Source organism: Musa acuminata, chromosome BXJ2-7, assembly GCF_036884655.1.
Source record: "Musa acuminata AAA Group cultivar baxijiao chromosome BXJ2-7, Cavendish_Baxijiao_AAA, whole genome shotgun sequence".
NCBI lineage: Eukaryota > Viridiplantae > Streptophyta > Magnoliopsida > Zingiberales > Musaceae > Musa > Musa acuminata.
The window spans coordinates 769658-791286 of NC_088344.1; the positions used below are offsets into that span (position 1 = coordinate 769658).

Consider the following 21629-nt stretch of genomic DNA (forward strand, 5'->3'; position numbering starts at 1 on the left):
TCCTATTCATGGAGTTGCAGCAAAGTCAATCCCATGCTGATGGATGCAAATTCAATTCGAGTGCTCTTGTCTTGGATGACAAACGTCGTGTTTATTATTCTGTCACTTATGAACTGCAAAAACAGATTGATTTTATCTCATGATGATCATGACAACAGTCGAGAGCATAATGTGACAATGCAAGATCGAAGGTAGATTACAAAACATTTGTAGGTAGGTTTATACTGCTAAGGTAGCATCATCTCCTGCACGCCGGCTGCGAGTCATGGATGGGATATCTCAGAATTTGGCAGAACTTGGGGTGCTCAGAGACCTTCCCCTCGCTTGAAGAGACAGGTCAGAGATCGTCCTCCCCGTCTTCGATTCAGTCTCAGTGTTCAGCAGATTCTCATGCATGGCATCACACAGCTGATCATGGGTGGTTGCATGGCCGAGCACCTGCAACGATCATTTACATGTAAGGAGAGAAGGAACAACAAGAAGTAAGCACAATCTACGCTGTCTCACTGCTTTCCTTCGTTAAAGACAGCTGGTCGGCAGACCATCGCCCAACTGTGGCAATTAGTGTTCCAAGTTCTTGCTGACTCTAGCAATTAACAAAATGCACTTGTATTGCCCAATTGTATTACCACATTGCGACGAAACGAACGAACGAACGAACTCTTCCAATACAAACATGAAACCTCAAGGAAGTGCAGCATAAGCAAGAACACGATTTGCGGGAAAAAACGAAAACCTGTTGTGGGTTCACGTTCTGAGTGGTTGCTTCCCGGATGAGCTGAGCTTGTCCAAATTCTGCATCGTCTTGTCCTCTTACTGCTTGGGCCATCGTCTCTTGGATGTTGTGATGGATATGAAGCGAGGTAGAGGGTGAGGAGGGATCAAAGGAAGGAGTAGTGGAGAATCTTACATTCATACGATCTATATTTATATGTAGAAAGAGAGAGAGAGAGAGAGAGAGAGAGAGAGAGATGAGCTCAAATCACAGATCCTGGAAACCATGTGGTGCTAGCAAGTGGTTGGTCGTGAGGGAAAACATCGAAAGATTTGACCGAGAAAACTGGAGGAATTGGAGACGGCAGAGCTTTTGTAGATCGATAAATGAATTCACCACAAGACAAGGCGGACATATTTTAACAAGGAAAAAAGCAACCCTTGTAGAACAATGTAAGATTACATTCAGACTCAATGAGTTAAATATCTCATCACGACAAATAAGATCGATCCATCATCCAGCAGTGCAAGTCATAATATGTTGGACTGTGTGCCACACGACGAAGCCGATATGTAGGAAGACAATAATATCAAAGATACAGACTCAGATCCCAAGTGGCTTGGATGGCTTGGTTTATACGGTTAGACATTATTTGTTATTTTCATCATGGAATTAAGCAAAGTCTATGAGGTGCAGAGTAAACGACATTAGCTGAATATTCTATCATTAGCATACACGGGGTGGTGGCGCAGTTGGCTAGCGCGTAGGTCTCATAGCTTCATTGAGGAATCCTGAGGTCGAGAGTTCGAGCCTCTCTCACCCCAACTTCTTTTTTCTATTTGTTAATTTTCAATTTATTTATGATTAATATATAATAAAAAAATATATATATTTTTTTTTTAAGAAAAAGGACTTCGCTTCTTTGGATTTGGGTGTTTTGGTTTTGCAGACTAAATTAGTTTTGTTTATATGGGGATTTTAAATTTATAGCAAAAAATGAACATGATAAAATTCGTCGTGGAAGTCTGATGATATACATAAACAACCAACTATTTATGGTCATAAGATCCTGCAATCAAATTCTCATTGTGATTAGAATCTTGAACATTCTAGAAAACAGGAAAATAGCATACGTCACTTCATCGATCTCATGAAACAACATTAGGGTTTTGGGTTGGGTGGGGGCGACAAGCGTAGGAAGAGAAGGGCAGTCAAGTGGTTCAGAAGAAACATTATGCCAAAACCATTCAGAAGATGTACAACTGACAGCTCACATAAAGAAAGCTTTATTATTTAATGGAACTATCAAGCACGCAATCATGTATAACGATTGATGAACTATCCGTCCGTATCAGGTAAGCCTCACAGTTTGACATTCAAAAGCTTTCTGTGTGGCAACCAACTATCAGGTGTTTAATCATGCACGACTCTTGTTGACATAATAGCATCCATCTGCGGACATTTCTATTGGAAGATTACATTGTAATGGCAAGTGGAGGACGACTATTATCCAACAAAAAGAACTAAGATTGCAAGCTACATGTTGCGGTGTCACCGTGTGTCAATATGAAATGGACATAACTAGTAACCTTACACAAAATCAAGGAACAATTACTTCATTACATCAAGACAAGCATACATAAGATAGCCAGCATGGGGGTAATTAACCATAAACATGTCCCCCTTTTAACTTATATATGTATATACTATCAGAAGTTGCAACTTTGCAGTGCATATTGCGTATAATTTACAAAATTAAAAGAATATGGTGCCAGGGGCATTGCATCGGTTGTCCAGCAAATTCGATAACTTCAATCTCCAACTTTACAATCTTAAATACCAAGACGATATGTGGAAACAAATGTCACTTTTTTCCGGTGGTCACTCCGACAACAAGATTGCTAACCTGCACCATAGTATATTGGTAGTTGATTCAGCGACCTGTGATTTTAGAATGTACGGCGGTCAAGACTAAAATGTTACCAGTTTGCCACTTTCATCGACTGACATTGGGTTCTCAACAACAACCGTCGTGTTTTGCACTTGAGAAGCAGACTGTAGAAAGGAAAGTAAAGTCAGTGTATGAAGACAAAATTGATGTTGCCCATCAAAGCAATTTGGTTTCCAGGAAGAGAATTAGGGGAGCATACAGCTGAAGGTGGCGCAGGTGTCGGTCCATTAAGCCTATGCATGGTTGACACCGGGAGTCTCATACCATCCATCTGCTATAAATAGGTAAATAGGGAAACCCAAAATACTTCAGAAAAAGAACTGTGAGCTTAAAGATGTTCGACGGTAAGATGGTGAATTATGAAAAGCGGTGGCAAGAACAAACTACAGTCTCCAATTTTACCCCGACATTTGTCACATAATGACATATGGCACACTTGACAGATGGTGCTCCGTAAGGATACATCAGAGTTGTATGACAATGGCCACATCTCACGTTAGCAACCTGATTTACTGCAGTGCACACAGGAACTACAATTAATTGAACACAAGACAATTAAATCTCTTTATACAAGCGCATATACACACACACACTCACCCACCAGAGACTACTTGGTGAACATTCATTGATATCGAATAAGCACAGCAATGGACACAGTTTTTATTCTTTCTCATTAGGAGAAACATAATCTCAGCAAAATAGTGGCATAACATCAAAACTCTAAAAGTGTATTCAAGTACATATTATTATGAAACAGCAAAAAAATGAATGGCTTTAAGAACCATCTGTTACATGGCTTTTTATTTCTTTACAGCATAAATGAGTATAATAAATTGAAGAGGATAAAATTCATTTGTCATGCAACAATGTGGCAAAGTATAAATATATGATGACACTGAAGCAACTTTCCCATGCAAGAAAATATTAATAAAAAAATTAAGGATAACTTTTTGTATATGTATACCTCACAAAGTTCCCCTTTACCACATAAATTCCGACAAATTTATGATCTATTTGTATAAGTCTATAAACCTACTTTTTACTTAAACAACTGCCAATGGGCTTTACAACTATTAAAATCTTATCGTTTAAATATGAACAAAAAGCTTCTAAAATTATTTCAATTTTTGTCTAAGAAACAAACCTTAAATGATTTGCATGTATCCTGTGAAAAAAGGGATCAATTGAGAATTTTACAAGTGAATCTTTAGATCTTCTTTCATGCCAAAGATGATGAAATTTCAGCACTGATGACAATTAACTCAGAGGGTTTAACACAAAAAAAGGTAGGTTTAAAGGTGTGCACATATAACAGTACATCTTAAGACAACACATTAAAGGCATCCCCATCAGGTACATATGCAAGTAAAAAACACAAAAGACAATTGAAGAAGATCATGAAAGAACCCCTGAGCAAGAAAAGATGGATGCAGCTAAGAAGAGTTCCTGAGCAGATATTTGACAATAAAAACATGAAAAGAATCTATGACTGATAGCTATGTAGTACAATACTATGATTTAGAAACTGAAGATCACCAAAACTCACAGTAGCAAATTCACACCAACGACTAATCTCACTCAGCCTCTCCAAAGGGGAGATAGAATGATGCCCACATTATATAAAAAAAACCCAATGATAATGCACCCAGCAGCTCGACGACATATTCCCTAAAACAATACAATCAAACCAGGGAAGGTACCAGAAAAGAACTCTTGCACCTGTTTTCATGTTGTTCAGGTTGAAATATGTGTTTGATGGAACAAAATATAGATAATCAAGTACCCAAGTTTATCTCAACAAGGCATGTGATGAACCCAGATTGCAGAATTTCCAGATTTAATTTTTCAAATTCAGTCTAAAACAAGAAATTTCACCAAATCATGCGTTCAGAACTAAAGATGACAGTCAAGAAAAATAGCATTGATGACCAACTGAAGGCTAATTGTGGATTGAGCAGCAATATAATGGTTCTTACAACATGAAGCCAGAAATGAGATCAGAATAGGGGATTGCTATTAACAAAAGGGATAGAGCTACACATCTGCAATAAGTTTGTAGAGCATGCATGACCTAGCATCAGAATGACCTTCTAGTATAAAGGGAAGGAAAAGAGCAAAGATGAATAACAGAGACAAAGATTGAACTAATAACAAATAAAGAATAAAAAAGGTAGCCTGAACACTTTTGTACCTAAGACCCCCTCTCAGAGATCTGACCTCGTGATAGGACCTTTGTGCCTCAAATTTGAAACACATCACAAGCAGAAAAGAAAGAACCACTTGTGTCATCACCCTTTGAAATTAGTAATGCAATATTTATGAGAAACGGAAAATAATTCAACCTATACTTTTCTTTTTTAATTCAACCTATACATATGGAGTTATAATTGTGCAATGGGAAACCACGGTGGCTGATATCAGCCTTCATCGCACTTAGTGAACAGTCAATCACCCCACCCTTCTAGTCTCTCACTGTTCCATTTCTAATTGTCTCCATCAGTACATGCAAAGGACTAAAGACCAGCTACAACATAAGGTCAATATAATGTCCAAATTACATAGGTAGGTTAGCAGCAGCTCTAGATAGTACTAAAATCTTACGTAGCGGATGATAGTTGAAAAAGAAATAAGCCAAAAAAAGTTTTAATCAATAAAGTCCTCGCTGAAATTAGACTACGCTAACATAAGCCTTCATTTTTTTTACATAAATGATATTAGTTGTTCTTTTTTACAACATTCATTTATTAAATACTACAAAAATAATTTTGGATACCCAGAAGATCAAGCTATTTATTTATTAAGACAACTAAAGAAAAATATAGAGAAAAAAATTGCATGTGGTTCTTATTGATTTACAAAAGCTAACGATAGAGTTCTTTTGGATTTATTATGATGGGTTTTAGAAAAGAAAGATATGTGCACTAATTATATTGATATTATTAACGATATATATGATACTATAGCCACTAGTATTAAAAATATAAAGAGTTTGTCTTGTGAGTTTCCTATTAACATAAGATTACATTAATGATCCACATTAAATCCTTACATTTTAATATTGATAATGGATAGACATGCTATTGTTGATGATATTGTCATAGTTAACGATAGTTTAAATGAAATTAATTTTAAACTTGAATTGTAAGGGCATTCCTTCCTTGGTAACTAAAAGTTTTAGATTAGGTAGGATTAAAACTAAATATATGAGATATAATTTTAGTAATATTAGCAAAAGAAAAAAGAATATAGGTATAAGTTGGATAGATAAAAAATTTCTTTAAGTAAGCTTTACGTATCTTGGATCAAATATTTAATAAGATGAAGAGATTGATAAAGATATTATTCATAAAGTAAAAACTTGATTGTTAAAATAGCGAGGGATGTCAGAAGTCTCATGATATCATTAAATAATTTTGAGGCTAAAAACAAAATTTTACACAACAATTGCTAGACCATAATGATTATGTATTCGAGTGATGGGTAATTAAGAAACAACATATACAAAATATTTATATTGCTAAGATGAGAATATTGAGGTGAATTTATCGAGTTACTGTGAAAGATAGAAACAAATATTTTTATTAGTTAATAATTAGGTTTCGCTTCGATAAAAGATAAAATGAGGGAGGATTGTTTAAGATGGTATGAACATGTGCTCAAGAGACATATGGATCAATAGTTAGAAGAGGTGAAATGATTATTAGTGATTAAAGGAGAGGTAGAAGAACTAAAAATACTTTAATAAAAATATAAATAAAAATTTAAATACTCTTAATTCAACTAAACATATGACTTTTTTTTTCAGATCTTAATAATAATGGCAAAAGATCCATGTAGCTAATCTCAAATAATTGGGATTTAAGGATTTGTTGTAGTAGAACAGAATTTCAGTATATCTTGTCAGTCTGGCTCATTATGAACAATAGCTCCTTTGTGCAAAAGAAACAATTTCCCAAGACCCAATTTATAACTTCAGAAAGAGGTCACAAGATAATTCAGAATAAAATGTTTAACTATAAAAGTAAATTCTGCAATAAAACAAGTGTTTGAATAAGTAGCCAGAAGAAAGTGTCAAATTGATAGTAGAAAGGCTTGAGTTGTTATAGAAAGGAAATAATGCTCTTACAGTTCTGGCAAATAAAGATATAAGGGACTTGAATACAAGTGTATTTGTATGAGAGAACACAAACCCTCCAAGCCACAATGTCAATTAAGAGGTATGTGCAGCAACTATTCTCTGGCTAATTAAGTTCTTAATAACCACAAAAGATCCATGTAGTCGATCCCAGATAGTTAAGACTTATGGCTTTGTTGTTGTTGTTGTTGTTGTTGCAGCAACTATTCTCAGGATACATTGAGTAACTTATTGAAAATGCTATTAGGATAGTTAAAACAAAATATGTCACACAAATAAGTTATAACTAAATAAGTGTAAAAAAAAAAAGAAACCAAAGCATCACAAAAATGTTCTTCACATCTTAGAATATGGAGAGTTTCTTTAACATGACAAAGTTTCCATTTCATGTATCACACAATCATTACAAAAGAACCTCTAGGCTCTGTGGAGTCACAGAATTGCTAATCAATACTACATATCGGTTAACAGCAAACAAAAAGCACAGACCTGGTCTAGTGATATTGATAGTGTTGCAGCAGGAGCATCTAACAGTTGTTGCACCATGAACATGCATCAATAGCGTTCGACAACCTCCACATATAAGCTGAGCCATCTCCATTCCTGCACACAGATCAACTAAATCTTCCATAGACAAATCCACCATGTCTCCACTTAACCAAAGCAGAGAACAGCCTTAAGCACAACTGAACACAGTTAACAACCAATATCACATCACATGTATGTTATTTTCCTTCAATTAGATATCCTTTCTTTGATAGCATACATCAAGTATGGTCAGGATAGCCTCTAAGGTTTTTGGAGGGCGGTCTATGGATATGTTGGTATGCAATGTGCACCCATATTATGCCAGCCACAAGGAACAATTCAACATAGGAAAAGAAAAATATTTTCAAGGCACAGAAGTAAACCACTACATTTTGTTGGTAATATAGGTTTGTGATGCTTGTATACCAAGCCATGTAAAATGCACATGTGGAGCAATCAACAGAGTTAAATGACAAGAAGGAATGATGTAGACGAAGCACCTGGAGGTGGGACTGTAGTTATGGTGCTGCATATTGCACAACAGACGCTGGCGGCACCCCTGGGATATAAAAGAACGTTCCTACATCCACTACAAACCAGTTGGCCCTGCATGCCTGAACTAATCATAAACAACGTTACCAATAGGTGAGCAGAAGTAAAATGGTGCAAGAAAACTCCATCTAATCCTCAGATTCATCTGCCTGAATACAGGCGATCAATGTAAGCCGAAAACAAAAGGACCAATTTTCGCGCTACAAAATAGAAGAACACAACAATAATTAGATTTTGCCAGTAACAAAAGAGGGAATTAAACGCGGCAACAGTAGGAAAGAAAACATCTTGATAACAACCCAAAATCCAAGAATACAACATCAGAAAAAGCCCTAAATACCAATCATCAAAAAAACACCATGATCACGAAATCATTTCGATCCGAGTCATCCCGAATTTCCTGAAATCAAAAGGGAAAAGAACGATGTCGTTGGCAGCCGAAAGCAATTAAAATTTCCCCCAGAGAAGCAAGCGATTCAATCAAGGAAGATCAGGTATCGTAACCGCCTCGGAAGGCACAGATCAGAGGAACTCCCACAATTCTTCAGATATCGCAGCCCAAACACTCGCAGAAACAACGAATCCAAGGAAGACCGACTTGCCTCCAAAGAATCGGGGGTGGAATCGCCAAAATATGAACGGGCTCGACACGGGGATATCCCAACGAGAAGGTGAAACCCTCCTCCGGAGACGCCAGACGAAACGGGGGTCGCAAGATTAAGGTACGAGCGGAAGGCTTTCGTTAATTAATGGCTTCGGAGCTTCGAGATTCTTCGTGGGGGACGGACGCGGAGCCGATCGATTTGGTCATTTGTTATTTCTTTTTCCTGTCCCTCTTTTGATTTGATCAAGAGAGAGAGAGAGAGAGAGAGCTATTTGGTAATTTGTCATTTCATTTTCCTCTCTTCCTCTTATATATATATATTCCTGATTTTTTTTGCAAGAAAGCACCTTTATTTTTTGTTTATTCCATATAACAACCCCTTTTTATTGTAATTTTGTAAATATTTATCTATTCCCTTTTCGGCCTTTGTCCTCCTTAGGTCACACATTTGTGTGTGACGCTTTCCTTTCTCCACTATTACCTTCATTGTTTTTTATTTGTTAGTATCATCCACTCGTTGCCTGCTCCTACTGTAAGGCCCATATCTTTGTCTAATATTTTCTCTGCCCATCGTGTCTATTGCCTTTGCCCCCTGCTCTTATCATGTGTCTCATTACTTTCATGTAATAATTTTCCCACCCATCACGCCCATTACCTTTACCCCTTCCTTACATGTCACACTTATCATTTCTATATCCTACCTGTCATCGCAAGGCCATACTTGTCATGCCAATCACCTTTGCTCTTCTTCTGCTCCATAGGGTGAAAGTGATGGACACGAAGAGTGAGGAAAGATGCATAGAGGCAGAGGTGATAAGTGTCATAGGCATAGAATGAATGGAGGTTATGGGGACAATAAGTGGGGAAGACATTATATAATAACGACAAGATCCTATAGTGGGAGCAAGGGGCGAAGGTGATGGGTGTGATGGGTAGGAAAGATATTATATAGAGGCATAGGGCCTCACTATGAGAGCAAGGGGAGGCAACAAGCAAGCAATATCGATAAGGCAAAGGCGACAGGTGGGCGACACCAACATGCCTAAGATAGTGGAGGCAACGAGTAAAAAAGAAAAAAAATTATATTTATAAAATTATAGCAAATATGTGATACTATCTAAGAAGAAGGGAAACAATGGTGCCCAATTAAAAAAATAAAAAAAGAAGAGTTTTTTTGGAGAGAAATCATCCAACTATAAATTCGAGGTTGAAGATTTGAAGAGAATGGGAAATTAAATATTATATATAGATTTTTTTTTTTTGTATGCATACCTCATAAAGATAGTATTAGGTGTTGTAAGTGGACTAAATGTGGGGTTTTTATAATACAAATTATATAATATATGTATCCCTTTAATTTAAGTTTAGCAAATATGTATGTCCTATATCACCTAAATACATAATTATAGATGCTCATAGTTAATTCACTAAGCACATATGTCTTAGAAACTTCATTACCTAACTATTATAATGATAATAATACTAAATATATTTTTGAATAATTTATTAAAAATCCAATTATACGGTTTTACTCTTCATATTTGTTTTTTTTACTAAGAGACATCCCTTTTTTCATATTAGGATCAAATATGTTTGATAAAATTATAACAAATTTCTAATATCCGTTGATCCTAATTAAGCCTAATTTATTTAGGTTGAACCAATTTGTTAGACCAAAATCAAACCAGATTGATTCAATAAAACTCACTAGGAAACTTTTGTACCACTGCTAAGATAGAGCAGTAATTCTCTATCCAGGGTATATATGGATTTTTTTTGGATTTATATATCCACACACTGGGTTTATATGATCGACAGAGCACTATTTCTTTTGATTTAACAAATTCACAAGAACAGAGAAGCAGCAGCTCTGAATCACCAACAGGTTTCAACATTGTCCTTAGCTCCAAAGTGTACATGTAGTTGCATAAGAACTATAGGGTATGCCTAAAACAATAGATATGACTAATTCTCTATCGACAACATGAGACGATCTGTCCGAGCAAATGATCTTTACATACAAAACCATCGGAAGAGATTTAGCCGTTCAGATGCGTCGCAGGGATGCCAACCTCTTCTCTAGGTCATCAACTGCAGGTTTCTCTGGAGCTACATTTCTGCAAGCCAGTTGATAATCATCAGAATACAGGATATGGGAAGGAGAACTATGAAGGATAACAAGAAGCCCTCTAGCAAACAAGTTTTGCACATCTTTTACTAGGGAATACCTTTATTGATGATAACAAATACACACATGGAAAGATTTAGAGGGACTCCAAAAAAGCACATTTGAATATGCAATGGAGTAGCCCGTGTTTATACCGAGTATGAAGAATGACTACTACAACTTGATTCCACAAGACATATCTGATGCTCAAAGTAATTACTGCTAGAACAACATTGCACATGGGATCAGTAAAATGTCAAAAGCATGAACTAGAATGCCTTTAAGGAAAGGAACTAAAATGAAGGAAAAAGACTAATGTGATACCAGTTCTTTAAAAAAATAACTATAAAAATATTCATGGCCTGATCATAATTGTCCATTGTTTATTGGCTAGTTAGACAATCTTTCGTACCTTGAAGCAGTGTCAACTTTCTTGTTATTAACTGCAATCCGACCTTTAGGTGCTGAAGATAACTGCAAGAAGGTAGAAGATAGAATGCCCTATCAGTGTCGAAGTTTGTATAACAATGAAGAGGATTACCCCAATGACACACCATATAGACAAGCAGAAGAGTTACCTGTGAGGCAACATCAACACCAATTTCATCGAGCACCTACATGAGATCATCAACATAATTAAGATTAGAACTTCATAGTGAAACTACAACTGAAACTGGAAACAAAAGGTAACTACTTTTCCTCGTTGCAAGAATAGGTTCACTGCCATTCCTAAATATGATGCTATAATGCAAAAAAAAAAAAATCAGCTTACCTGGTTAGTGAGCTCTTCTGTTTCCTCTTCTGCCTCATCTTTATCCAAAGTTTCATCTATAGCCTCAGACATCATCTCAATCTTCACAAATAGATGAATATGTTTCATAAGTGCATGTTTATGGCATGTTTAAACACATAAGAGATTTCAATAATTATCCAGGCAAGAGAAATTGTGTATATGTACCAAAGAAAAAGTTTACTAAAAACAATCAAAGATTATTTTTATGGCTCTTAAGTTTGATTAGTGATAGTGACCTCAGTAGAGCTTAACTGTGAGAAAAGATCCATATAATTGTCACCATATAGTTGGGACCCAACAGCAGCTCTTCATTCATTGAAATACTCTGCACCAAAATTCTTTGCAAAAAACAATGCGTTGAAAAATGAGCTGCTACTCATCATTCTCCATCAGACTTAAGCATCAAATGGTTGACGAGAATCCTCACCAACATAAGTACCTGGGAGCCCAATTTTATTCTAACCACTAATAAGAGGAGGCCTTACCCATAACCTGTGGTCACTAAGCAATAGTAAATAAGTGTACTGTGTGCTTTATACTACACAAGTAAAAGCAAGTTTGACGTTGCTTGAGTATTTTGGGATCTATCAGTGATTTATAAATAGTGTTTCCGGAGGCTACTTGATGTGAAAGTGCTTAACAGCTAAGCAGAAGTCTATAAGTAAATTCTTTAAGTTACAAAGATTGCTTATGCTTTAAAATTGTAATCCATATCAGGAAGCATGCAAAGCCCATGCTTAAAAGGATGAACTTTACAAATGTGAAAATCGTGAAAAATGCTTTCTAAGAGTAACTTCTACAAGGTACTCCTTGAGAAGAATTTCTATAAACGAAAAAGCAAACATCATCAATGATCCAATGCCAAATGGTAACATAGGTTAGTGTCTGGTAACACAAGGCTTAAGCATGGGAGGCAAGAGAAGCATGTGGCAAGTATGGCATTATGACACATATTGATAATGTATCTGGAAGAAGGTTTTATGCAATATAGTTTCGGTTCCTTTCTTGTTTTGAGGCAAAGAATTTGTGCAAAAAATATCAAGTGAAATGAAAAAAAAATTGATGTTTTAAACTAGAAGCCCTAACAATGGAGAAAATGATCAGTTCTCATAATTTCATCAAGTACAAGGCACGTATAAATCCTAGATGATTAGAGTTCGGAAATGAAAATGACAACTTCTATGAATAAGCAGCAGAAGGGCGGATAGAGAGATGGCCATAAATAAAAAATCTGCTTAGTTACTGCAAGACACTGCAATTTCTTGATAACACAAAGCTTGTATTAAAGATAAGAGTAGGATTTAGAAAAATTGTGAAAATCGGTTAAATATTTTGCATCTGTTACCGTCATGTCCATCTGTGCTGACTGCTTCTGGAACTCTGTCATCACTTTTGCCTGCTTGGCCGGTTCCATTTGCTGGTAGCATGATACATCTCAACATGTAAGAAAATCATTGCTACGTTCCAGTTATTCTAAGAAGATATGCATGTCAGATCATTAAAATTTATGTTTCTGATTTACCTTGTTCATCGCTGCCATTGCCTTGCTTGCACCTTTCATTCCTGTGGAAATTGAAGTACTTGCATACATTGCCTAGAAAGCATGAATGGTTCAATTTTTTTCCACATATTGTTGACATATCATTGAAGAGAATGGTAGTTTCATGACCAAATCTAGAAGTCAAACTGCTGACCTGCGTATGAGTTGCTATGCCTCTAATTTGTGCACGAGTTCCCTGCAAGTTAGTAATTTGTTGTCTCAGACGAACAAGCTGACGAGCAAGGATCCGAGTGGCAGCCTGCAAAAGGCATAAACAACCAAATAAGTCATTAATATTCCTCAATTCAGAATCTAATACAAAAATGAATAATAGAATGAAGCTATTTTTTGATATTGGATTACAGAAGCATGACAAATGAAGTGTGTGCCTAATAAAACCAAGAATACTTCTGAAACAAAGAATGTACTGGCAAGCACAAATGATACAAACAGCAATGATCAAGTTGGATTAGATAAGAAAATTAACGTAAATTAAGTGGCGAAGATTGCCTCATTCCCAGTTTGTGCAGTCTTCTTGATCTCTGCAACCAGTTTTTTCTCCTGCAATGATTGTCTTTTGAGTAAGAATAAATAGCCAGAAAATTCGTAGAAAATTATTCAAGTATCACAGTTTGCATTAACAAACCTCTAACTTCAGGGAACCTATCTCCCTTTCCACACCTGAAGCCAAGAAAATAATAATATGAAAATAATAATAATAGCAAATCACGTCGGGTCTCTAATTAGTCGTTGGCACTTCATTTCCGACTTTAGTTGAGGCCAGTCAGTGGAACAGAGCAAAGTCAAAGTTTCAAGAACATATTAATGCTTACAGAGCAAGTTCGACCTTTCCATCATAAGCTGAAAAACACAGAAACACACTCATCTCCAGAGCAAAAGTCTAGACGAGACTTCTTACCTCTTGTGGCGACCGTCATTTCTCTTTTGCTGGTCCTAAGAGAATCTGCGGAGGTGAGAAACGAGCATGACATCAAATTCACCTCGAAGTAACCTTCAAGATCGAAGCAAGCAAGAGAAAATGCAAAACCCTGCCTGCTAAACCCAAAAAACGAAAACCAAGTCGAATTACAAATCCGAAAACCCCGATTCTTTCTTCCATTGGAGGGGAAAAAGAAAGGAAAGCCCGTAAAGCATGGTAGCGTTCGAAGATAAGAGATAAAGAGGGAAATTTTGGCAAGTCCATCCGAGCAAGCTGAGATGCATCACCTTTGGCGGAGGTCTTCTTCTTGAAGATGTTCATGGTTGGTCCTCGCTAGTCGCTTTAGCCGAGCAAAGAGAACGAGGGCCCGGAGAGGAGAAATCAGCAGGGCTCGGAGAGGAGAAATCAGCGGGGAGAAGGCTAGAAACCTCAGATGGGGAGTGGGAGATCGCGAGGGTGGAGCGGCCCCTCTCTGTCGCTCTGCTTACACTCGCTCGAGGCTTGAGCAGATCGCACGTTCCAGCGCAACGGGCAAACGAGCTAGCCGTTGCCGTCGGCGTCCCAAAAGAAATATAATACAATATATGATTTAAATATAGCAGTGCCTTCGTTGTCTTAGTATTCTTTCTTTCAACCCACCATGGGACCCACAGTGAGGCCTCTCCGGGCGCCGTTATATATATATATATATATATATATATATAAATATAATATTTGTATATATTCCTGTAAACTTGAAAACTATTTGCATATATATGCGTATCATATTTTGTAACCTAACTATTTGTCAAAACTTGCGATGAGATTAGATTAAATATTGTACATCATACATCACTACATATGATAAAGGTCGTAATGAAAAACACGATATATCAAAACTTTGCAAGTGTATATATGTAAAATCCACTACATTAATTATATCTGAACTCCGGATACTGGCAATATTTCAAACGAATTTGATGTTGAAATCGAAAATCTAAATTATAATTACCTTATTTTATCTGTCGCGGAAGTCTAGATGAATAGTTCTTCGGAGTAAGGTGTAATGAACTGGCCGGCCAGTTGTTCCAGCCAAAGGCAAATAAATTTCCAACAACACACCAATGCAACAGCAACATCTCACTGCTGCATCTCTCTCTAAGGCCACCTATCGGGTTAAAGTGGAAAAGAAAAAATGATTGGAAAACAAGATTGAACCTGATGAAGTTGATTCTAGGTGTTCAAGGATCCTGGCTGACATGAGGTGGATGTTAGTTTGCCTCTGGAGGTGCAGTGTTAGCAATAACTCCCCAAGAGACAATGCCTCTGGTACCAACATCTAAATATGAACTAGTTCTTGTGGACAAGAAAACTAGACTACTAGTCTCAGATGAACCCCTAAACGATCTTGTCGGCCAGCCAACATTCATCAGTATCCTTCCTTTCTAGGACCTCCACCAAAGCTGCTTCCATTAGATCCACAATAGTCACCTGGGCAGCTCAGGCTGGAGTTGTGGAACCTGGTAGAACGACCAGGACCAGAGTTGGCAAAACCAGCAAATAGTCCCGAGTCAGACTCGCCAAAGCTACTACCGAAATGCCCGGGGTCAGAATCACCAAAGTTGCCAGGACGACGTGAAACAGAGTCTACAAAAGCACCCGAGTGTCCAAAACTGGAACCACCGAACCCGCCTGATGGCCCTGAGGGTTGCCCACCATAGGAACCAAAATTACGTGAACCACCACCTGTGCGGCTCGGGGAAACTCCAAAGCTGCCGGAACCACCGAAACCACGAGAACAGCCATAACCAGAACCACCATAATTTCCACCAGGAGCAAAACCTGATCCACCCATTCGGCCACTTCCATATGAATCAAAACGACCTCCAATCATGTCCTCTTCTCCATCCTCAACTGTAATCCTCGGAAGCTTAAAAATGAAGACCATACATCAGCTGGTAGTCATTCAGAAGCCAGCAAGTAGTAAAGGACTGACAAAAGGAAAACAGAAATGAACGAAAAATGAGGGCCGTGATAAAACTCTTCCGGAAGTTTTTACTCGTCATATCTGCTTGGCATAAATTATAGTAAGCAAGAATACTTCAAGAAAGAGATGAACAAAATGAGAAAAAGTAAAGGAACAGAGGTGAGTAACAGGAGAAAAAGAGGTGGGACGGGGGCTCACTCAATCCCTCGAGAAGAAAGGGATGTAAGACTGATCCAATGGTGGGCACTGTGTTGCTAAAAGGTGGAATCATTGAAAGCTAAGAAGTTGAAATCCTTGAGAAGATGAAAAGAAGTAAAAGAAACAAAACAAAATAGCAGAGTTTCTCAAATAGCATGGTAATTTAAATTTTTTTAACCTACATATGAGAAATTTTATTATTCAACTCTTTTGAATCATTAAAAACAATGCCTTTCCTAATCTTTAGAAATATTGTAGTTATTCTTTCTAACTTCTAGAAACCTTTATTTTCTTCCAATGAATTTGATACATAAAATAAATAATGATTTATAACAGAACAAAGGACAGTTATAGTGTAAAGATAGTGAATTTGTATTCTGGGAAATTATGATTCTATTGAAGTTTGAAATTAAATATTAGAGATAAAACTACAGTTGTTATGTTGTTTAGCAAAAAAAAACTCTGTGTAATTTCATTGGTTTAGAATATTGTGGAGATTGTCATTCTTTTCTCTTTTTCTTGTAATACTCCCCAAATTTTGTTTTTCCTTCAATTTCTATTTTTTAACTAAAACCAAAAATCCTTCAATTCATACCATTTGATTCAGCTGATTACAATCTGCTTACTGTTCTTGTTTTTGAATGACCAATTCTAACCTCCATTGTTTTTTCCTTTTTATTTTTATAATCATCAAAGAATCTAAAATATCATAGCTCTGAAACGAACCACAATATCCTATATAACCAAAAACCCCAAGATGCCCCTATTTTTACCAAAAATGCAACAAACAGTGGCTAGTGTTGCACCTACATGGATCGAGTCTGCTCAGGTTGCAAATGACAATTGAAAGATCAAAATATCCATCACAGTAATTATAATGTAAAATCTGCATGACAGAGCTAAAAAACAAAAATCATATAGAGGTGGCTTAAGGGTCCTTTCAAGCTACATAAATTGAATCCATTCAATTTAATGATGGAATCTAACCAAACACAGTCATTATGAGTAGACCATAAGCATTTTGTAGAATATATGTGAAAGACTTGTTTTTTAGAGTAACATGCGATTTTTACTTGAATGGTAATCATGCTCTTTCAAGAATGATGAAGATAATAATTCAAATTTCTGCAGGAATTAACAAATACGTAGGCATGTTAAGGCATGCAACCACTCTTTGACAGAAGCCCAAAGTTACAATGATACCTCTAAGCTCTGACCAGAAGAACACAAAGAATAAACACCCAATACCACCTTTTTGCATAAGCTAAAATAAGTCAAAGTAAATAACACATTGTGTTAGTTGGTCCAATAGTACACATAGTTTGAGATCATAAAAGGAATAACTTGCCTCAATAAACCTGCAACCAATATCTTGTTCAATGCCTCTAACAAGTCGATTTTGCTCATACGAGTGTATAAGAATTGCAATTCCTTTCTTGCCAGCTTGGCCTGTTCGACCAAATCTATGAACAAATAACTCAGATGTGTTTGGTAACTCATAATGTATCACCTGACCAAAAAATTAGTAAAAGAACAAATTCTGATATGAGAGTCAATCATGACTTATTATTGACAAAAAAAAGAAAAGAACTAAAACACTGAAAAAGGTAATAGGAGGTATCTAGCAAAAAAATCACAGCATAAACATACACCAACAGTTATCTAGACTAACTATTTAAGTCAGTGAAGTTTGGCTGCACATGTCAAACATATGGATCCACTGTGGACTAGAGCCCTGCTCATACATGCGAGGATAAATGTCACTAAAATAGCAAATCAATAAGAAAAAATATGCTCACCAAATCAACATTAGGTATATCTAAACCACGAGCTGCAATATCAGTAGCTATCAAAATATTAAAGCAGCCATCCCGAAACCCCACTAGTGTCCTTTTCCTCTGACTCTGTGAGATGTCTCCATGAAGAACCTCACATCCAAACCTCCGACCCACAGCATAAGCCAACCTATCCGCATCACGTTTTATTTGAGTAAATACAATGCATTTACCTCCTTTAGCATGTTCCTGCAAAGAAATTAAAAAAATTGTATCTCAAAAAACCTAAATTCGAAAGATCCAATAGGCTGTGTGATTCCCAATTTGAGAAGGAAGCTAAGTGGATGTGGTTGTTAACCACTTACTTTTATCAGTGGCCCAAGAATTGATGGCTTTGCATAATTATCTGAAACAATAGAGTACAAAGTTATCCCTTCTGTCAACTTCAGGTCAGACTCACCAACCTACAGAAAAATCATCCTGAATGAATCCTCCGAGCCAAATGCAATTAATATTAGCAATAACATACCAAATATGTCACAATACAATAAATATGTGACAGCTGGTCCAAGAGTATCTTTACACAATTATTCAACATGATATGATAATGTTGATCTTTCTAATGCAAAAGGTTCTAAGCAGAAAAAAGTTCTCCTTAAAAACAAAAAAAAAACACTTAACTAAAGAAAAGTATATAAGCATTTCCAAAAAACAAATTCAAATGTTTTGGTAAAAGATGCATGACTTAATGAAATATAGCAGCAAATATCAAATAAGACATATTTCTGAAATGTCCTAAATAGAAAAGATTCTGACAAGTGCTAGTATTAAATTAAAAAAAGTAAAGTTTGACATGAACCAATAATTGTCACAGGGATCTACACAAAAATGCAGACTTATACCAAGTTAACTTCTAACGTTTTATTCAAATCCCAACTCAATTAGAGTAAATACATTTATAAATAACAATAAAGCAGGGTGCATTTTATGTTGAATATTAACTTGAACTTTAGCACAATATGACTATGCAGTTGACACCAAAGAAACTAGAAATAGGGATATAAGATCTGTTGAAATCTGTGCAGGTTGATCAAAGAGAATAAGAAATGGAAAGCTACTAGCAACATGGTAATGTGCAACAACAGGCAATGCAAAAAAGCAGCATAACAATATAACAATAATACACAATTCCTATTTTCTCCATAAAACCTCATATGTAGCTTTAGGTTCTTGTATTGTATTAATTTTCATCTCCATTTTTTATGACAAGTTCTGGAATATTGTATTTCTGAGACATTTTAAATTGTTGAATTGTCATTTGGAAGTCATGGATTTGCTAAAGCAAGAGTGTGAGACAATGACCAACAGGTAATGGATTTGCCTTATTATCCTGCAGATACTAAATAAAAATAGTAGAATGGACAGTTGGTGTGCTAAATAGAATACAATAGAGATATGATACCATGAATGACTCCATTTAGTCTGCTTATTATACAGAATCATGTAGTAATACCTCAGGAGCATCCATCTGAAGCAAGAATTAACTAAATGTGGTGTGACTTTGAAGGCTGGAACTCCAGAAGAATTTTGTATTGTGAGGTCATTGAATTATTTTTATTTGAAGAAACAAGAGTAGGTCGAAAGAAGTTTATGCAAGCAATTACAGCAAACAAGCACATCAAGCAAACAGAACTTTCAGTCATCAAGTAACAGTAAGTCCCTGTTAGCTGAACTCATCAATGCTATAAACAGCCAGCTTACACATCAAGTTTTGTTAAGAAGAATTCATGTATCAAGTTAGTGCAATAGGTTGATCAAAGATTACATGCAAGACTAGATTGCAAGAACTTCAGATGGTATTATGCTCCTACTAAACCGCATTAAAAAAACTGCAATAGACATTGCACGGAAAAAGTAGATAAGTGCATCATACAGACAACTGCGAAAAAGTGTAATTCAGGATTTGGTACGATAAAATTCCAAAGGAGAGGTCAACAAGGTCTGCACCTTTGAGTAATATGACCAAAGTTAAGCATGTTATATAGCAAATACCAGTAGGCCTTCCTCTTGTGCAGTATCAGATCGATCAGAATTATCTACATGAATATGTCTCCATTATTGACTACGTCGCAACAGTACCATTACAGAAAACTGAAGTACACTCGAAGCAAAATAGGCTAAAAAATTCTCATGGTTAGCATCAGCGGGTATGATAAAGCATGCTGTTGGGGCATCGTTAGGATCATAATGACGACACCTTTAATGATGCCCAAGACTCAAATGAGCTAGACCGAGAGTTATCTAGAATACGGAGTTATTGGTGCGTTAAAATTCTGCAGATGGAATAGTTCAAGCAGACCGATTGCTACATGTTCATGCCGCCGAGAGTTTCTGAACCCATAATTAGCTCATATGTATTTGTTTCTACTGGGGATAACTCATCAATGTGGGAGGAAAGCAGCAGCCTACCATGAATTCGCACTCGATGTAGGGGTGAGCTACCGCCTTGCAGTGCTCCCGGGAGAAAGAAGAAAGAAAGAAATCCCGGCGTCTACGCATTTCATCGAACGGATGTTGCCAGGCGAGACTGAACGAAGAGAGAGGGCGTCTCCCGGCCGCAGTTCACGCAGACGAAACCCCGCCGAAGGTCATCCGTGCTATCCCAGGATTCGCCTACGGCGTCGGCGGTGGCGGCGATGGCAGCGGGGGCGTTCGCTCTTCGGACTTGTTGGGGCGAGCGTGCGCACCGACTCGACCGCAAGCGCGAGGAATAGACATCTTGGGACTTCTTCTACCAGCGCAGGGTGTGCATCGTCCGTGCAATGCAGGGCCAGCGGCAATCTCAAAGAAGTTAATCAGGTTGGGAAACGCATCTTAAGAACGTGGGCCCAAAACCAATAGTATTCCTATTTGGTAAGACCGGTCCAAAAATATATATCAAAATCATAAGGTATTTCGATAAACAAGTTAAATATATGTCTTTAATAAAAATTTATACATTGGTATGAAAAGTCCAACTCTTAAAATACGATGACTATAAATAAAAAAATATAGTTGATGGTTTAGTGAAATCAATGGACCATTTTGTCTCTACGCAAAATATGAAATCACAAAGATACACGTTTCAGAGATCTATTGGATTTTTCGGGAGTGCGCTGTTCTATATGAAGGAGCGGATCCAACTCGGCATGGTGATGTCATCAACGTGACTCCGATGCCAGACGTTAGACGTCCATCGGCTTTTATGAGAGTCGGCTGTTCGAGATCGATGAGTGGATCCAACTCGGCGGAGAAGGCAGCAACGGTGATGACATGCACGCGACTCCGATCAGATCACGGCGATCTGGACCGTCAATCAGGCATCACGGAATGATCACGAGGATATGAATGCCATTATAAACAACCGAGGGCCTGTTCCGTAATTTCAGGTGGCACGATAACTTCGAGGGAACCAGCCGTGCCGTCGACTTTCTCTTTATTATTATTATTATTATTAGTTATCATCTTTCGATTAGAAAAAGAGGAGCCTACTCGTGTTGCTCCTCCAATGGTGATCTCTTCGAAGAAGGAAGCAGGGGATAAGAAAGAAAATGGAGGGAAGATTCCAGTGTTCTTCCTAAAACTTCTGTTCTCGAGGTAAGCGTTTCGTTTCTCTCTGGGCTTTAAACGAGAATTCCAAACTGGTTGACCTGAGATTGATACTCTATGAATGCTACAATATCAAGAGATCCAATCCTGTCGCAGGAGATAAGAGTTGACCTGCTG

The 21629-nt window shown here is 37.1% G+C and overlaps 3 protein-coding genes, 1 long non-coding RNA gene and 1 other non-coding gene across 8 annotated transcripts; 1 reads left to right on the plus strand and 4 right to left on the minus strand.

The window, feature by feature from the left end:
• Nucleotides 1–106: 106 nt before the first annotated feature.
• Nucleotides 107–1220, minus strand: LOC108953379 (uncharacterized). Its single transcript, XR_010488264.1, has 2 exons — nt 737–1220; nt 107–438 (listed from the first exon to the last, which is right to left on the minus strand). It is a non-coding gene; the product is annotated as an uncharacterized LOC108953379 (long non-coding RNA).
• A 232-nt stretch (nt 1221–1452) lies between these two features.
• Nucleotides 1453–1539, plus strand: TRNAM-CAU (transfer RNA methionine (anticodon CAU)). Its single transcript is given in 2 exon segments — nt 1453–1490; nt 1504–1539. It is a non-coding gene; the product is annotated as a tRNA-Met (tRNA).
• Nucleotides 1540–2315: 776 nt separating this feature from the next.
• Nucleotides 2316–8750, minus strand: LOC135582974 (protein LOL3-like). Of its 3 annotated transcripts, none has more exons than XM_065115736.1 (7): nt 8484–8750; nt 7830–8081; nt 7291–7404; nt 3069–3178; nt 2866–2937; nt 2699–2770; nt 2316–2621 (listed from the first exon to the last, which is right to left on the minus strand). In XM_065115736.1, the coding sequence occupies exons 2-7, from the start codon at nt 7954–7956 to the stop codon at nt 2580–2582; spliced, it is 537 nt and encodes a 178-aa protein (XP_064971808.1). In that variant the 5' UTR covers nt 7957–8081; nt 8484–8750; the 3' UTR covers nt 2316–2579. The 3 variants fall into 3 exon arrangements, with proteins under 3 accessions (XP_064971808.1, XP_064971807.1, XP_064971809.1); XM_065115735.1 differs by having other exon boundaries at nt 2866–2940; nt 8484–8748; XM_065115737.1 differs by having other exon boundaries at nt 2866–2940; nt 7830–7943; nt 8484–8745.
• A 1577-nt stretch (nt 8751–10327) lies between these two features.
• On the minus strand, nt 10328–20677 carry LOC135582987 (vacuolar protein sorting-associated protein 2 homolog 2-like). 2 transcript variants are annotated; one of them, XM_065115734.1, is made up of 11 exons: nt 14213–14554; nt 13905–13949; nt 13632–13666; nt 13496–13546; nt 13140–13244; nt 12968–13039; nt 12791–12862; nt 11425–11505; nt 11231–11266; nt 11065–11126; nt 10328–10602 (listed from the first exon to the last, which is right to left on the minus strand). In XM_065115734.1, the coding sequence occupies exons 1-11, from the start codon at nt 14244–14246 to the stop codon at nt 10533–10535; spliced, it is 663 nt and encodes a 220-aa protein (XP_064971806.1). In that variant the 5' UTR covers nt 14247–14554; the 3' UTR covers nt 10328–10532. The 2 variants fall into 2 exon arrangements, 1 of the variants encoding a protein (XP_064971806.1); XR_010488353.1 differs by lacking the exons at nt 10328–10602; nt 11065–11126; nt 11231–11266; ... (3 more) ...; nt 13140–13244; nt 13496–13546 and adding exons at nt 17889–18113; nt 18230–18328; nt 20334–20677 and having other exon boundaries at nt 13631–13666; nt 14213–17599.
• LOC135618012 (uncharacterized) lies at nt 15334–15852 on the minus strand. Its single transcript, XM_065118913.1, has one exon. The coding sequence runs from the start codon at nt 15850–15852 to the stop codon at nt 15334–15336; it is 519 nt and encodes a 172-aa protein (XP_064974985.1).
• Nucleotides 20678–21629: the final 952 nt, after the last annotated feature.

Bases quoted from the DNA above. Each gene is read 5' to 3' on its own strand.
- LOC135582974 (XM_065115735.1), bottom strand. From the start codon at position 7,956: ATGATTAGTTCAGGCATGCAGGGCCAACTGGTTTGTAGTGGATGTAGG. The intron at 2,941-3,068 runs GTAAAATTGGAG...ACCTATTTATAG, and splicing joins ATTATGTGACAAATGTCGGG to CAGATGGATGGTATGAGACT. The intron at 2,771-2,865 runs GTATGCTCCCCT...TCCTTTCTACAG, and splicing joins CACCTGCGCCACCTTCAGCT to TCTGCTTCTCAAGTGCAAAA.
- LOC135582987 (XM_065115734.1), bottom strand. From the start codon at position 14,246: ATGAACATCTTCAAGAAGAAGACCTCCGCCAAAG. The intron at 11,506-12,790 runs GTAACAGATGCA...CTATTTGTGAAG, and splicing joins CAGCACAGATGGACATGACG to ATTGAGATGATGTCTGAGGC. The intron at 11,267-11,424 runs GTAAGCTGATTT...GATCTCATGTAG, and splicing joins CAGAAGAGCTCACTAACCAG to GTGCTCGATGAAATTGGTGT.
- LOC135618012 (XM_065118913.1), bottom strand. From the start codon at position 15,852: ATGGTCTTCATTTTTAAGCTTCCGAGGATTACAGTTGAGGATGGAGAA.